This window comes from Terrapene carolina, unplaced genomic scaffold (genome assembly GCF_002925995.2).
Source record: "Terrapene carolina triunguis isolate 2854851 unplaced genomic scaffold, T_m_triunguis-2.0 Scaffold130, whole genome shotgun sequence".
Taxonomy (NCBI): Eukaryota; Metazoa; Chordata; order Testudines; family Emydidae; genus Terrapene; species Terrapene triunguis.
In genome coordinates, this window is record NW_020664481.1 from 9,944,026 (window position 1) to 9,960,166 (window position 16,141).

At 36.0% G+C, this 16,141-nt stretch overlaps 1 protein-coding gene across 1 annotated transcript in view; it reads left to right on the forward strand.

Moving 5' to 3' along the window:
- Positions 1 to 758: 758 nt before the first annotated feature.
- Positions 759 to 16,141, forward strand: part of SYCP2 (synaptonemal complex protein 2) — a 56,262-nt gene continuing 40,879 nt past the window's right edge. The window contains exons 1-12 of the mRNA XM_024195905.2: positions 759 to 782; positions 2,737 to 2,877; positions 5,075 to 5,203; positions 6,256 to 6,360; positions 7,974 to 7,998; positions 10,498 to 10,583; positions 11,521 to 11,609; positions 12,824 to 12,858; positions 13,562 to 13,704; positions 13,783 to 13,835; positions 15,621 to 15,666; positions 15,904 to 15,999. Coding sequence (XP_024051673.1) covers positions 759 to 782; positions 2,737 to 2,877; positions 5,075 to 5,203; positions 6,256 to 6,360; positions 7,974 to 7,998; positions 10,498 to 10,583; positions 11,521 to 11,609; positions 12,824 to 12,858; positions 13,562 to 13,704; positions 13,783 to 13,835; positions 15,621 to 15,666; positions 15,904 to 15,999 — 972 coding nt within the window. The remainder of the gene's footprint in view (positions 783 to 2,736; positions 2,878 to 5,074; positions 5,204 to 6,255; positions 6,361 to 7,973; positions 7,999 to 10,497; positions 10,584 to 11,520; positions 11,610 to 12,823; positions 12,859 to 13,561; positions 13,705 to 13,782; positions 13,836 to 15,620; positions 15,667 to 15,903; positions 16,000 to 16,141) is intronic.

Consider the following 16,141-nt stretch of genomic DNA (forward strand, 5'->3'; position numbering starts at 1 on the left):
GTGCCATTGCTTCAAAACCATACAGCAGTGGTTGCAGAACCCATCTGCAGAAGGCGTTTGACACCTTGGAGAGGGCATGTTTGAGGCATATTAGCAGGGCAGTACAGAGAGCATTGTGTTCGTGCTGTCTGCTGTTTTGGTGAACAAAAAGAGAGGAAGGGCTTAAATTGCCAAAATATTCCTTGGAGTCTAGCACATTGTTGTGGCATTCTCTGCTTGGTGTCTCCTCTGGATCACTTGTTTTGATCCTCTCACCTACAAACCTGCCCCTTTTTTTAATGTTTTGTCTCTTCATTGCTGCTGATATCTGGACTAGTGACCCCTCTGCCACCTAAGGGGGTGGATCTTTGGTTTTTTGTTGGGCTTCACCGACCCATCCCCATTGTCAAATAGATTGGCTCTTTTTCACAAGCACAGAATTATCGCATGCTAATAAAGACCTCTTATTGAGTGTAAGCTTTCTAAAAGTAAAGTGGAACTGTTGAAACTAATTGAAAATTCATTAAGATAAAGCAAAGAATTGCTTGAATACTAAAAATAATCTAGGGTGCATGGTTGGTCTCTGAACAAAACATAATACTTCTTGTAGTGCCCCACTCAAATTTTTAGAAATTCTAATGTACTTTCTTACTGACTAAAAATTAAACCATGCTTGTCAAATCAATTGTAAACTCTACTGGAAAATCCATTTTAGTCATTTGTATTTTTTCTGACATTTTGTTCCTTTGTTGTACAGCTGATTATGTGAAGTTGCCAAAATGCCAGCTAAACGTGAGGTGCAGGTATGTATTTGTAAGATAGGAAAACTGTGTTTACTGTGTATTAGTTAGTTGTTGGTTTAAATTAATTAATTTACTACCTTTTCTAGTCCCTAGTTATAAGTAAAGATTTAAGTATATTATTTAACAATTGAGCACCATTGTGTGCTTATTGGTGTAGAAAAATATAGGAATACTAGGTCAAGAACTCTAGTTCCTTTCCCTAAGGATTTTACAATGTGACAAATTAGAAAAAACAGTTTGGAAAATTGAAGAATGTAAGAAAATCAGGTATTCATAGACATCTGAGATGTTGAAGAAAGCGTGCATCACTATATATCGTTCTTGTTCCTTTTCAAATGATAGTTTTTCATCTTCCTAATAAAAAAGCTATGAAATGCTAGACAGACAACGCAATCTCTGAGTGACCTAGGAACGGGACAAAGAATACCAACCTGTATTATTAGTATAGCCCTGCATGGATACAAAATTTGTATGCACATCTGGTCCACGAAAAATGATCGACCAATATAAAGCAGATATCTGCAGATTTGCAGGGCTTTAGATATAAAATTTGGATCTGCATCCATCCACAATCTGCAAAAATGGTCTGCGGATGCGGATATCTGCGGCTGTAAAGCAAATATCCAGGGATTTGCAGGGCTCTAATTATTAGGTAAATTAGAAAATTAAGAAAATACCACAGAAATAAGATATATTTATTCCAAACCTTTTTTTTTAAGGGACAGGTATACACTTTGAAATGAATAAAGGTGAGTAAATGTCAGTGTTAAAAAAAAAAAAAGATGAGGTGGGTGAGAGACAAGGTTTCCTGAGGAAGAGCTTTGTGTAGCTCAAAAGCACCCACCTTGTCTCTCTCACTAATAGAAGTTGGTTCAATAAAAGATATTACCTCACCCTCCTTGTCTCTCTAATGTCCTGGGATCAACACAGTTACAATAACATTGTATACAATGTTTTTAAAAGTTGTATTAATTTTGCAAACTTTTGGGGAATTTTATTTTCAGCTTGAAACAATTCTTCTGTGAAATCACTATTTTAAATTCAGAACCATCATGTGTTTTGGCGTGTCATATATAGCTGTAGAGTAAATAGAATTTTGATGGTACGAAGTAAATAATATTAATGATAGAATGTCTTATTTATACAGTCAACTGATTCTACAGGCCTGATCCTGCAGACACTTAAGTACATGAATAACTTTTCATGAGTAGTGAAGTGAATTCTATGTAGTTTTGGAATACTAGGAAAAATGCTTTTTTCTTTACATGTTCAGCTTTTCTTTTAAACAATGGTATGGTAGAACTCAATGAGATTACTCACAAGTGTAAAATTGCTCATGTGTTCTGGTGTTAGCAGGATTGGGCCCTATATTTGATATTAAAGATACTGCATCATTAGTTCTATGGCATAATGCTGAGAGGTAGCTTTTTAGCACTGTCCAAGAAGCTGAAGTGCTAACTTTGTACTGCATGACTGTTACTAACAGTTAAGGCTAATTGTGTTTAACACTTATAATTTTAGATTATATTTTCAAAGAATAACTGTAAGGAAGTAGGACAGTGTGGGTCCCAGTCTGCTGCAATTGAAATCAGTGGAAGTTTGCTATTGACTTCAATTGGACAAGGAGCAGGCCATTGCTTATTTAAAAAATAATAATAATAATAGTTTTTGCTTGATTTTAGTTGATGTCAGGCTAATAAGAAGTAACAATGACCAGTGTCTATCAACTGTTGTCTTTTTCTCGTCAGACATCTGATCTTGCAAAGTGATAGTGTTCTATAATGCACTTTTCCACATACTTTCAATATTATCATATTAATATGGAAAGGCACCACACTATTAGCTAAGATCCTGAAGAGGAGTGTGTTAAAAATTTTTTTGTATCAAACCTTGTTAAAGTAATATAAAATCTCAACATATAGTAATGTAGTTATTTTTTTGTTTTCTTTAGCAGTTGGAAAAATGCATAGATGATGCCACAAGAAAAAATAACTTCCAGTTATTAGAACAATTTCTGCAAACAGAAGGATGTGATAACATTTCTCATAAGTGCAGCAAACAGTTTTTCAACAAATTTGACAAACTTATATGCCGGGTAATTTGCTTTTTATTTCAAAAAGTTTCAGGCTATTATTGCTTGTGGAATATTGCAAAAAACATTATGTGAGATGGTCTGGATTACATCAGCAATTCACTGGAGAGCTGAAAAATAATAAAGACATCAAAACTCAGGGTTTGATAGTGTTCTTAAATTAGTATTTCCTTCAGAGAATGAAATATTCGTTATTAAATATCTACTGTTCAAATTTCTGTTATTTCAATACACTGACCTTAGGTGCTTTGTCATTTTTCACATTTGGCTGGTAAGTGTCACTTTTCTATCTGTACTAATTTTCTTAATACTCTTCCACCATCTCAACTTATCTAAGGGCACCTTCCTGTGCTCCTTGCGCACCCAAAGTTCCCACAGAGATCATTCTGTTCCCTTTTCACTTCCTTTCAACAAAGAACCATGGGTCAGATTTTCAAAAGTCCTCTGCTTTCATAGATAGGACCATCTTTCAGAAGAGCTCAACACCCAGAAGCTCCCACTGAGAATATACTTATTCAATTTATTCAATGGGAGCTGCTTGGTGCGAAGTATTTTTGAATAATCTGTCCAGTTATTTAGGTGCCTAAATGGGAGTTGTTGTTTGGTGAGTTCTTTTCTTTTAAACATTTGACCGCTTATACTTAAGTGATCTCTGCCCACTTAAGGCTGAGTCCTGCATTTCTTTTGCATCCAAAACTCAGTGTGCGTGTGCAAAGAGAGGTTGTTGAGAGTTTCTCCTCCATCATAATCCCTATATAGAGGCCAGGCACAATGAGAACTCTTGCACTCTTACTGGGCTAGTGCTTCTGTTGGCTCCAGCCTCTAGTCTACAGAGATATATGAGAGGAGGTTGGGGCAGAGTGTGGTGCAGAAAGGAACACGTGGTTCACCTTCTTTAAGGATGATGCAGTGTCTGCCCTCCTCTGAGCTCCAGGAGTTATTGCATTTCCCTGACCTCCCTCAAGGGCAGTATGATTCCACATTGTCCCCAACATGTGCTTGCTTAATGCCACAATTTAACTCTGATTAATTACAACAGTAGAGGTCTGCTGGTTCTAAGGCTACTAATTAACCTTTCAGGTAACTTATACAAACGTTTTATGTTTGTCTGAGCCATTGAGAAGAAATTTCACAATTATATTGTCTATACGATCTGTATTGCTACAAGAATATAGCAGAGTTTTTAGCTGCAATGCTATGCTTGTATATAGCCAGCAAGCTAGCAAAAAATGTCTGGTGCATGCTACTAGCGTTTTTTCTCTAAAAAGATCTTCCTTTATGACCACAGTATACTTTTGGATATTTGAATCGATCACACTACATTATATTACTTTTCTTCTGTAATGGTGACCTACTTCTTACTTGACCATTCTAAAGCACCAAATAAATTCCATAGCAGTCATATCTTTTAGTGTTACATTCAAGACTAGAAATCAGGTTACATTCAGAGGAGTTTACAATGGCATTGCAGTGCTTACTTGTAAGTATCACTTTAATATCAATACTCCCCATGTACAGTTATTCAGTAGTCCTGTGTTAGAAATACTAATTTTGAAAAAACACATTTCATTTTAATATATGTTAATTATACAAATGTAAACATAATGAAATGTGATTATAATCTTACTTTTTCTAATTGAGTTACAGGGTATTTAGAAGACTGTCTTGAGGTGTTTTAACAATTATTGTGACCGTTTTTTTTTCTTTTTTAAACAAATGCATTTTTATTTTTGAAAGGTTTACTTGCTTACTTGTTCATCTTGAGATTGTTCATTTGTTCCTGAGGTAAGGTGATTCTCTCCCCAGGAAGAAAAACTTTTTCATATATGCATAAATTAAGATTAGTTACCTCTAATTTTCAAGAATAAACCTCAACATACTGCTTGAAAATATGTAGTTTTGAATGAAAGCCTTAGATTTTATTTGGTTTTACTTTCTCTGACACTAAAATTAGATATCTCTAGTGACCTCCAGTGGTAAAGAGTAGTAATGAAAGGGTATAGATTACAACTGAATCATTGGGGCACTGGTCCAACATTTAGCAGCAATTTTTTTTTCTTTCTCTCCAGCTGCTTGAAAGAGAAATATTATCCAAGCATATGTAATAATTTATGAGAACACAAAAACATTTATTTTGCTAAATGAAGTACAGATTGCTTTATACTATACACTGAAGCTTCTACTGGTATTTCAATTTTAGGAACTTGACAAACAAGAAGTCAAGAATGTTTCAACTTTGCTAAATTCTCTTCAGAAATATGGTAAAAATATCATCATACCGGGTGGAGATGGTTTTCAAGCAATGATCAAATATGGTCTTGTTGAAAAGATAAGTATAACTAAAATCATATGTATTGCACTATAAAGCATATATAATGCTATGGGTAGTTTAATAAGCAAACATTTTTTTTCAAGATTGTTAGAAATTTTGTTAATTCAGAAATAATTGAAGACAAAATAACTGATTAATCAGTTCTAAATATTATACAATAAATTATATCTTGTAAAGAGATGTTGATACAGCACAGTGAAGTCTTCATAAATAATGTAAGGTGTAATGAATTTAGATATTCTAGTAACTATTGTAATAACAATGATGATAGATATTTCATGTAAGCTTTGTTCCTGGCTAAATTAGGAGCCCTTTGTAGTTTTGAAAAAGGAGAGAGAAGAGAAAAGAAGTTCTGTTTTAGGTTTTCATAAAATACTGCGTTAGTGCCAAAAGCTGGAATTTCCTGGTGCAATGTGTTAATAAATTTTGCATTAGAGCTAGCAATAGGAGCCTTAGATCTAGCACCTTCAAGGGGTTAACATACAATTTCAATTAATTACTACCAAATCAACCTGTACAATGTGTGCACCAATCCATGACTCAAACCTGTATATTCATACTGATCTTAGTTAGACCACTTCCAACTTACATTCAGTATCTGTTTCACTGAATAGAATTAATGGTGGTAGACTTAGAAAATGTTTGCTGCTGGCTTGTTTCTCAGTTGCTTTCAGAAAAAAGAGAAAAATGACAAGATGGGTGATAATGGCATGACTCTATTCACATTTATAGGCAGATTTTCAGCCAGCCTTGTACCCTCTCCCACTTTTTTGTGTAAACAATAACAGTAACAAAACTGGGCACATAGTTATTGTGAGTACAAATCATGCAGTAGGATATGTAGTTACAGAAGTGATCACTTTGATCGGTAGAAATCAGCTGCATTTTCTTAAGTATATGTGCAAAATTGGAGGCTGCAGTTGTAATCTACTCAAAGAAATCTGGACACTTTTAAAAATAATAGAAAAGAATAATCTGGAAATGTATAATACAAAATGTTGCTTTTTTGCTTCATGTTTAATAATAAAAGTAATGTTTTTACCCTTTACATGGTTAGTTGGTTTGAAAAGGCAAAAGAAATTCTGATATTTAGAAGAAATGAAAAAAATGAAGCACTTACAAGTCTAGTTGAAGATTTCTTCGATGTTTTGATGGTAAAAATATTTCATAAACCATTTTATAAAATATTAAGCATGTATTTGTAAAAACAGTGATTTAACAGCAAAAGATATTTTCAAACATTCTTTTCCTACTTAATTTTCTTTTTCAGCTAATGTTGCACTGATGTGGTTTTTGACAAAAATAGATTACCAGCTCATTTTGTTAAAAAATACTATACTTGCATTCAGACTTAAATACTCCATATGTATAGGAAATACTGCCTACTAATAAAAGACCTGACCATGCAAGTGCTTAGTGCACAACATTTCTCAATTTATCCTATTATTTTATCCAAAAGGTAGTAGCAGTGCATGTCTATTAAGCCTCCGAAGCCCTGATCATGCAAATCAGTTTACATACATGCTTAAATTTATGCAGAGAGACAAGGTAGGTGAGGTAATATCTTTTATTGGACCAACTTCTGTTGGTGAGAGAGACAAGCTTTTGAGCTATACAGAGCTCTTCCTTGGGTCAGGGAAAGGTACTCGGAATGTCACAGCTAAATACAAGATCAAACCGATCATTTAGCATAAGTAATTAGTGCACATTCAACCTGTGACACTGAGTACCTTTTCCCAGACCTAAAGAAAAGCTCTTTGTAGTTTAAAAGCTTGTCTCTTGGCAACAGAAGTTGGTTCAGTAAAAGATATTACCTTACGCATCTTGTCTCTAAGGACTGACACAGCTACAACATCACTCCATATAACTTTATGCCGTCATTGGCACTACTCCTGTTCATAAAATTAAGTGTGTGCATAAATGTTTGCACCATTAGGGGTTTAATTATTGACACGTATATTCTATATTGGAATTGGAAAAGGTTCAGAAATCATGCGGTAGGGTACGCAGTTACAGAAGTGATCACTTTGATGAGGAGGTAGAAATCAGCAGTAGGAAAGGTTCAGAAAAGGGCAACAAAAATGATTAGGGGTATGGGACAGTTTCCATATGAGAGATTAATAAGACTGGGACTTTTCAGCTTGGAAAAGAGACAACTAAGGGGGGATATGATAGAGGTCTATAAAATCATGACTGGTGTGGAGAAAATAAATAAGGAAGTGTTATTTACTCCTCATAACACAAGAACTAGGGGTCACCAAATGAAATTAATGGGCAGCAGATATAAAACAAACAAAAGAAAGTATTTCTTCACACAATACACAGTCAACCTGTGGAACTCTGCCAGAGGATATTGTGGAGGCCAAGACTATAACAGGGTTCAAAAAAGAACTACCGGTAGATAAATTTATGGAGGATAGGTCCACCTCTGGCTATTAGCCAGGATTGGCAGGAATGTGTGCCAGAAGCTGGGAATGGGCGACAGAGGATGGATCACTTCATGATTACCTGTTCTGTTCATTCCCTATGAAGCACCTGGCATTGGCCACTGTCAGAAGACAGGATACTGGCTAGACGGATCTTTGACCCAGTATGGTCATTCTTATGACAGATATATTGAAATAGTATACATGTTTTAGTTGTGGGAGAGAACTGTAAAATCTGAACATTGACCAAATATTTTTAGGTACATGGACACAAAGTAAATTATTCTGCATGTTAATATGTAAAGTGTTTAAAATGTATTCATATTCTCATTTTATTATAGCTTGTACATGATACCAACAGTGAAGGTATGTACAAAAATCAGTATTTAAGTTACTGTTATTTTGCTAATCATATCCACTTTTTGATTGATCACTACTGAAATAGCTTCTTTATATTACTGGCAAAGGATCTGATCTAGTCAAAATCTATGACCTTTGGAACCATGTGTATTCTGGAAGGTCTTGGATATTTGATCTAGTATGGAAACCCCCAAACAAACAAGCATTTGTGGAGCCACCTAGAAACACAAGAGCTCAAACAAATGAGCTTTTAAGCCCTTGAGAAATTAAAGCTCCTCACTTGCAGATACCAATGTGAAGGTAGCAGAAAGTGTTCCCACAGTATGTTGAAGCAGTTCTCCTATGTGGTCATGACTGAACCATGTGCATACAGAATTGTGTTTTGCCAAACAAGTGTGACATTTGTTAAATTGCTGTAGCAACTAATAAGCACATTCTTTTTCAAGTATGTGTCCATGAGGATCTCACACAATGTGGGCGAAGTCAGCATCTTTCAAATAAGTGTCCATTGGGCCACACCAGTGCCATGCATGTCCTCGTGCCTCCCCACCCAAAATCATGAAGAGCAGAGTGACTGCAACTGTTTTTGTTTCCTCTTACCGTCCATGGCAGCGAGAGGGAACTAGTGGCGTGTGCCTGCTACCCTTTAGAAGATTTCTCTTCTACCAGTAGTTATCTACTTACAGTTAAATTTCCCTAAATACTTCTCCTTTATTGCTTTGTTTTTCTGATTCAGATAAAAAATCAGAACAACCCCAACCCTCCACCCCCAGATTTTCTAAGTTTCTCCTGTCTGATCAAAGGCAGATCCCATTAGGAGGTGCTGCAGCCTTGAACGATGTCCTTCAGTCATTCACTCAGCTGGGCCTCATAGCTAACTATAAGAAATCATCTCTCATTCCCTCACAGACAATAGAATTCATAGGAGCTGTATGCAACTCCAAAAATGGCAAAGTCATATGTTTCTGAAGACAGATTTGTCTCTTTAGTCGATAATCACCTCAGTATCAAATTGAATCCAGCAATGATAGTACGGAACTATCTCAGACTTTAGGTCACCTGTCAGCCTGTACTTGATGCTGCTTGCCAGGCTTTACCATCATCTATTACAAGCCTGGCTAAGGTTGGAGTATTGCCCTATGAGACATCAAATGTGCATGCAGATTGTTGTTTCATCACGCAGTCTGTCATCTCTAAACTGAAGACCCCTCTCTGACCCCCAGAAATTTTAGAGAGGGGTCTTTCTCCTACAAAGATACTGATCATGGATGCATTGGAGACAGGTTGGGACATGCATCTTGCCACCTCTAAATACAAGGAACTTGTTCTCAAAAGGATATGACTCTTCACATACATGTTCTGAAGCGAAGAGTGATCAGAGTAGCTTGCATGGCATTCTATCCTGTCCTGTGGAATTCCACAATGCAGATTCTCACAGACAACACATCTGTAGAGTACTCTGTAAGCAAGCAAGGAGGTGCTGCTCATCACCTCTGTATCAACAGGTTATCAGATTATGGCTATGATGTCAACAACATGGGATTAACCCAGGAACTCTTCATCTCCCAGGAGTCAACAACAATCTAGGAGATTTTCTAAATAGACAATCCATGACCAACTGCAAAGGATATCTGAAGAGCTCCATCATCAAGCTAATATTTCACCAGTGAGGCAATTCAATAATCCGGTTTGATAGCAATGACAATGTGGAATGTCCAGCCTTTTGTTCTAGGGCAAGCATGAGCCCTTGAACAAAAGAACCTTCCTCATACCATGAGATCAAGGTCTTATGTATACCTTTCCAATCCCCTTGATTCCCCGAGTGACGTATACAATCAGGCAGGATGTAATGATACTAATCCTGATGTCTCCATGTTGGCTGAGACAATGCTAGTTATATTCTCCACGTCTATTTCGTCTCCTATGCCACTTCCAGTACAAAAGATCCTACTGCAAAGTAGGATGCTTTCCACAAGGAAAACGTATTCCTGTAAATGGAAAAGATATTTAATCTGGACATCTAAACACAATCTTGACATGGTGAAGGCCCTTATTCCAAAGACCCTGGACTGTATTCAGCATTTAAAATATTCTGGCTTGTGGTCACACTGCCATTTATGCCCACGGGTTGAGGAAATGCACAGTGCAGGCCTGGCCCACTACTATTTAAAAGGTTCTGAGCTCATGTTTGTGGGGCACATGCATATCTAGAGCTGAATCCACACAGATGACATCAAAGAACCTCATGTATAAGGTAAGCAGCCGTTCGTTTTGCATTTTAACTGCAATATATGGAATTTATAATGTCCGTACACTAAATATCAGCAATCTTGTGTGACTTTGGAAAGGAATTATTAATATGGATTGTTTCATTTGTAAATAAAAAATTTTTTATTGGATATATAATAATGCTAGACTTGTGAATACTGTTGAAAAATTGTGTGCAAAACCTCTCAGTTCATGGATAAACTGCTTTTTAACTCTTTTTTTTTCTTAATTGATTAGGTAAAATACAAACATTAGAAAGCTTTATACTGAGAATATGTACCCTTGTTGCTGATGTAAGAATCAATATTTATATTCAGCAAGAGGTAAAAAAAATTTAACCAACATTTTTATTAGTAGGCATTTAACAGAAGGTTGTGAATTTCCTTAGCAATTTAGCTAGACAGATATGAAAAGGGGAAGAACAAAATAGTTGTAGAAACTTTAATGATCCTGCCATCTCTCTAAGAATGTACAAAAGTTTACTTGCCTAGACTAGAAATTCCATTTTAGGCAATAAAGTACAAAGTATATGCTATTTGTCATACAAATACTATAGTGATAAGCATCATATACAAGCATATAACATAGGCTATATTGCAATTGCCAGAAATATCTCTTTTTAAAGTCTGTTAATGTAAAATGGTTAATAAATTGTATCTGTAGTATACAGTATTTTACATAGTATGCTTTCATGTCAATAAAATATCTTGGGTGAAATCGTGCCCCCGTTGAAATCAATGGGAGTTTTCCCATTGACTTCAGTAGGGCCAGGATTTCATTCCTTGGGTATGAAACTATTATAAAATCATTATCTTTTATAGAAAGACACTCTCCATTAAGGGCTAAATTTTCAAAAGCCCAGCCTTTTTTATGGATACAAATTGCCCACATTTGTTGCATCCATAAAAATTGCAGGTAATTTTTGCTCCAGCAATGAATTGCAGGCACCCTGATTTACATCAACAAGTAAGGATGTTGGCCTTTTAAGTGCTTATATTAGTGTCCATGTTAATGTAATTAATTGAAGTCCAGTTGTGTTACTTTGGATTTACACTAGTGTAACTAAGATTGGCACCTGTCACTCTTTTATTTTGCTTTGTGTCACAATCTTCGTTATTTAAACATGTTCTTTTCTACTTAATATGTTGTGAACCTACATCACTGTAGGCCCACAATGTAATGAGAGAATAATTTTAAAACTTTTTAAAAAAGTTTAATAGTGTGTTTCTTTGTAAACATATTCGTTTTCCCCCTCTTTAGGCTGTAAGAAAACTTAATTCAATGCTTGATACCATGCCTCGAGAAGCCAGAAAAAAAATTATTTCCACGAAGGAAATGTTCCTTGTCATGTAATTAATTAATCTTTAATATACTTTTTACATGAATATATTGTTTACATAGCTGTGAAGAAAACTTTTTACACCTGACTATTTTATTGGATCCATTTATAACTGTACAAATGTAGGCTCTATTCAGTCCATGATTGCGTTCGTCACTACATAGCACATGGAGACTGCACTTTAGTCCATTCAGGTAATTCTTCCTTGGATGCTCAGATCTGCCTTTCTCTCAGTCATAGCTGAGTCCACCTCACCTGATTGTCCTAAAATAATTGGTTCTTGGGAATCACTTCTGAGGAGTCTTTACGAATGCACTGGTTGGAGGTAGATTGTTCATCCAGGGAAATGTCTTGAAAGGTCTGCATAGCCAGAAGAGAAATCTCCAGGCTTACAGGTCAGAAACATGGAACTGTCATCCATGAAGAAAGATCCATGGAGTCTGTGAAAAAAATATTGTGATTTCAGAGGAGTGGAATGTGGAAGATAGAAGGAAGCTACCAGCACCTTTTTCATATGTGTAGACCCTCTCCATGGGGAGGGATGATACTGCTATATAGGATCAGCTGGCACCCCCCAACACACTTGCCCTAGGTGGATTTGAAATGAGTGGCCCTTCATTTCTTCCCTCAACAACAGGTTTTCTTCTGGTTTCTGTTTTTTAAAAACATCTCAAGCATGTGGGACTTTTCCCGGTTTCCTCTGGTGGACATGGTGTTGAGGATTTACTGTGGCTCTAAAGTTTTTTTGCAGAGCCACAGTGGAGTGGCAGAGGAAGAAGTTTGGATTGCAAATCTAAATCTTCTACGCAATCCAGGTTCTTAAACAGAACAGGGAGTAACACCATATGTGGAGCGGGAAGCAGGAGGCATGGAGAATTCATTTCTACGATTCTTCACTACCACCCCCAAAGACTCCGAACAAAACAAATGCATCTAAAGGTCTTTCACATGCAATTAAGGATGCTTACTAAACATTTGGCCTGTAAATTCCTACATTTTAAAATTACTAATTTGTCTGGAGCCAAAAACACTGCTGTTTTATGGATGATATATTGGCCCCATTGAAGTCAATAGCAAAACTATCAATGAGTTCAGTGGGACCAGGATTTCACTCCATATTTTGAAAATTATTCTCTCTGATGCCAATATAAGCTTTTCTTATGTACTTTTACATTGCCATTTTATTTGGGTCAAATTGAATCATCTACATTATTTATTTCACAGGAATGATATGGGAAAGAGAATTTTAGATGCTGGAGGTAAGCACAGAACTTCACTTAAGAGGTTCATTATTAAACTGTTTAATTATTTTGATGTTATATACCCATTAAAAAGACTGGCAATAAAAAAAGACAAGACTAGTAGTATTCAGTCATCTGAAAAATGTATTTTTCAGAACGGCAGTTAAAAATGGCACATGCAGTATTAATATACATTTAGAAATTTTAAAGCATTTGGAGTATTTTAGGCATTATTTATAATATAAATAATGCATAGCCAGGTCTATCAGTCCCTCCTGGCCTTCTCCACCATAGAAGTTCCAAAATGAATTGAAATAGTGCGGACCTTTGAGGACCATTATCTGCCAACACAGGTTAGAGCAGACTTCTGGCAGACAGTAAGCTGGTATACAGCCACCTATCCCCCTTTCACCTTCCATGTGTGTTGAGTGCTGTTCTGGTGCACCTGGGGATCTAGCCTGTAATACTTATTTTTAAATAGTAGTTTCTTTAGCAGCTTTATAGCTGTTTTTGTAGGACATCGCTGCATTATATGGTGGCATTTTATTTAATATCAATGTAAGAACATCTAAAATGTACTTTTAGTTTTTAAGTTGAAATAGCTTTGTTTTTTTTATATAAGACCTTATATTCAACAATATTAGTATCTGTTTCCTACATATAAACTTTTAAGCTTGGCATTCTATTTAATTGTACTGTTGCTGTAAAATGTATGTTATAGACTATGACTTGCAAGTAGCCATTACTGAAGCTTTATGCAGAATGACATCAGAAAAACAAAGAGGAGAACTGGCACGTCAATGGTTTTCTATGGAGTTTGTGACCAATGCATTTAAAGGAATTAAGGACTCTGAGTTTGAAACAGTAAGTCATATAAAAACACTAATTATTTTCAGAGAGAGAAAATGTTACATTACTTAAAGGTGCTCTGCTTCTTAATAGGACTGCAGAAAATTTCTTAACCAGGTGAACGGAATGCTTGGAGACAAAAGAAGGTAAATGAGTATTGCTAAAGGAAAGATGTTTTCGGGTTGGAATTGAATGGCTATTCAGAAAGAAAATGTCACAAAAAAATCCCCTTTTTTTAATGACTTCTGAGCTACAATAATATTAGCAGAAGAACATGATGCTGCTCTGTTGCAAAAACAGCCAAGGTGCCATGCACAACTATAACATTTTAGAATCAATAAATAGCAAATATAATGAGAAATGCTGAAGGGTTTGGTGTATGTTCATTGCTGTTATCTTTTATAACTAGATGCTGGGTTTATAAAATTCCCAAATGTGTGTTTATAAAAAGATAACTTCAAGTTAAGGTTGTGGGAATAACTATTTCGAGAAATACATACAAAGAGTATTACAGTTTTTAAAAATAACTAAGAAATAAGAAACAGAAGTGTTCAGTTCTCTATCTTTGGTGCAAGATGAATGGAAACAAGGTCATATATGCATTGTCTGCAATCACATTCTTCATGTCTCTACTGCAAGATCCTTAGACTCTAGTCCTGGAAGAAGGTGGCTCTCTTAGGTACTATGGGTCAGATTATCACTGATTCCAATAGACCTACACCAATTTACATCAGCTGAGAATCTGGCTATGGGTATTTATCCTGTGATTCCTTTTTTAGGGTATCTTTAGACTGAGATAATGCACTAGTCCAGCATGATACCTACTGGAGAGGTCAGACCTAGCAGAAGTGAAGAAATATATAATATAATGTTGAGGGTACTCCACATGTCATTTTAGTCTTATGAGTTGGCAGGGTAGTTAAGTGATTGTGTGATAAGCACTCATGTCAAGGGTTTATTCAGTTCTTATTTTAAAATTATTGCAGCCAAATTCTGTTTTTGCTTAAATTGTGAGGATGCATTGCGGAAAACTGGAAAATAGTTATATTTTTATAACTACCATATGCCGCTCAGTGTATCTTTGTCATATTATCCTGCATGAATGCATAGTTAGATGAAAGGAGTTGTTAAGGAAACCAGGCATGAAAGATAAAACAATGGCCTCAGTGAGGAGCTGCTCCTCAAATGCAATAGCCAGATTTATAGCTGTGAATCTTCAGATCCGACTCTGGCAACTGGGCTGTTTTGTCAAGGCCAAGATCCTGGAAGATCAAGAGACCTGACCAGTTGAAAAGGTGCCACTGCAAGGGTCGGGGGCGTGGTCAGCATGCCATGAAGTTGAAACAGAAAGTTTGTGCTGCAGGCTGGAGGAGGCTGATTGTGAGCCAGGGTCATAGAATCTTAAAAATGTAGAGCTGGAAGGGACCTCAAGAGGTCATCTAGTCCACCTCCCTCCCTCCCCAAATAGAAAGCAGGCTACAATTTGATCTTCATGAGAATAGGAGACACCAAAGCTAAGCCCATTGGGCCAGCTAAGTAACATGGTTAGCAAACAGAGACAGGATGTAACCCAAAGACTGTCAGAGAGTGGTTGGGCCATGGTGCCCCATCCCAAAGAGAAGTGGAGGCACTAGCCTATCACTTAAAAGAGATGCACTTGGGGGACAGGGAAAGAGAGGTTCTCAGCAGCAGCAGCCTATCCAGGGACTGTGACATGTATAAATGTAATTTTTAATTTTTTTAGAGTGCAAGTTTTGAATAGTCAACCTTCCTGGACTGTCCCACTGATTGTTTTCAACTCTTTTTTTCTGAAGTAGAATTTTTTGGCAGAGGGGAGGGGAACTAATCCATTATTTTTATGTTGTTCTAGTCTAGGTATAAAGTAATTTAAATAATTTTGCAAAAAGATTTACTAGATATTTTTCTTATAGAGTTTTTACATATCCTTGTTTGTCAGCAATCCTTGATAAATATGAGGTAAGTTACAACTTCATTGTGAATTGTATAGATTTTCCCTTAATACAACTGATGTATAGTTCTGTAAGTAGAGAACAATTGGGAATACATAGAGAGTAAAACAAAGATTATTTTAAAGTGCTATACAGACATCTTGTATGTATTTAAGGTTTGTTTAAATTACCTACTTTTGTGTTATAATACATTATTCTGAGAACCTCCTGTTCCTCCTAAGTTAATTTTTAAAATATATTTTAGCTACAGATACCTTTGGATGAAAATCTTGAAGAATTTTGGATTGATTTTAATGTTGGTAGCCGAAGTATATCCTTCTATGTTGCAGCAGATGATGAAGTAAGCGAACTTTCCCTGACCATATGGAAAATATATTTTTTTTCCAAACAAAACAATCAGCCTGAAAAGAGATGTTCTCAGCACTATTGTGAAATTGGAGAGTGAATTGCAAACCAGTACAGTTCATTTTAAAATAAGTGCT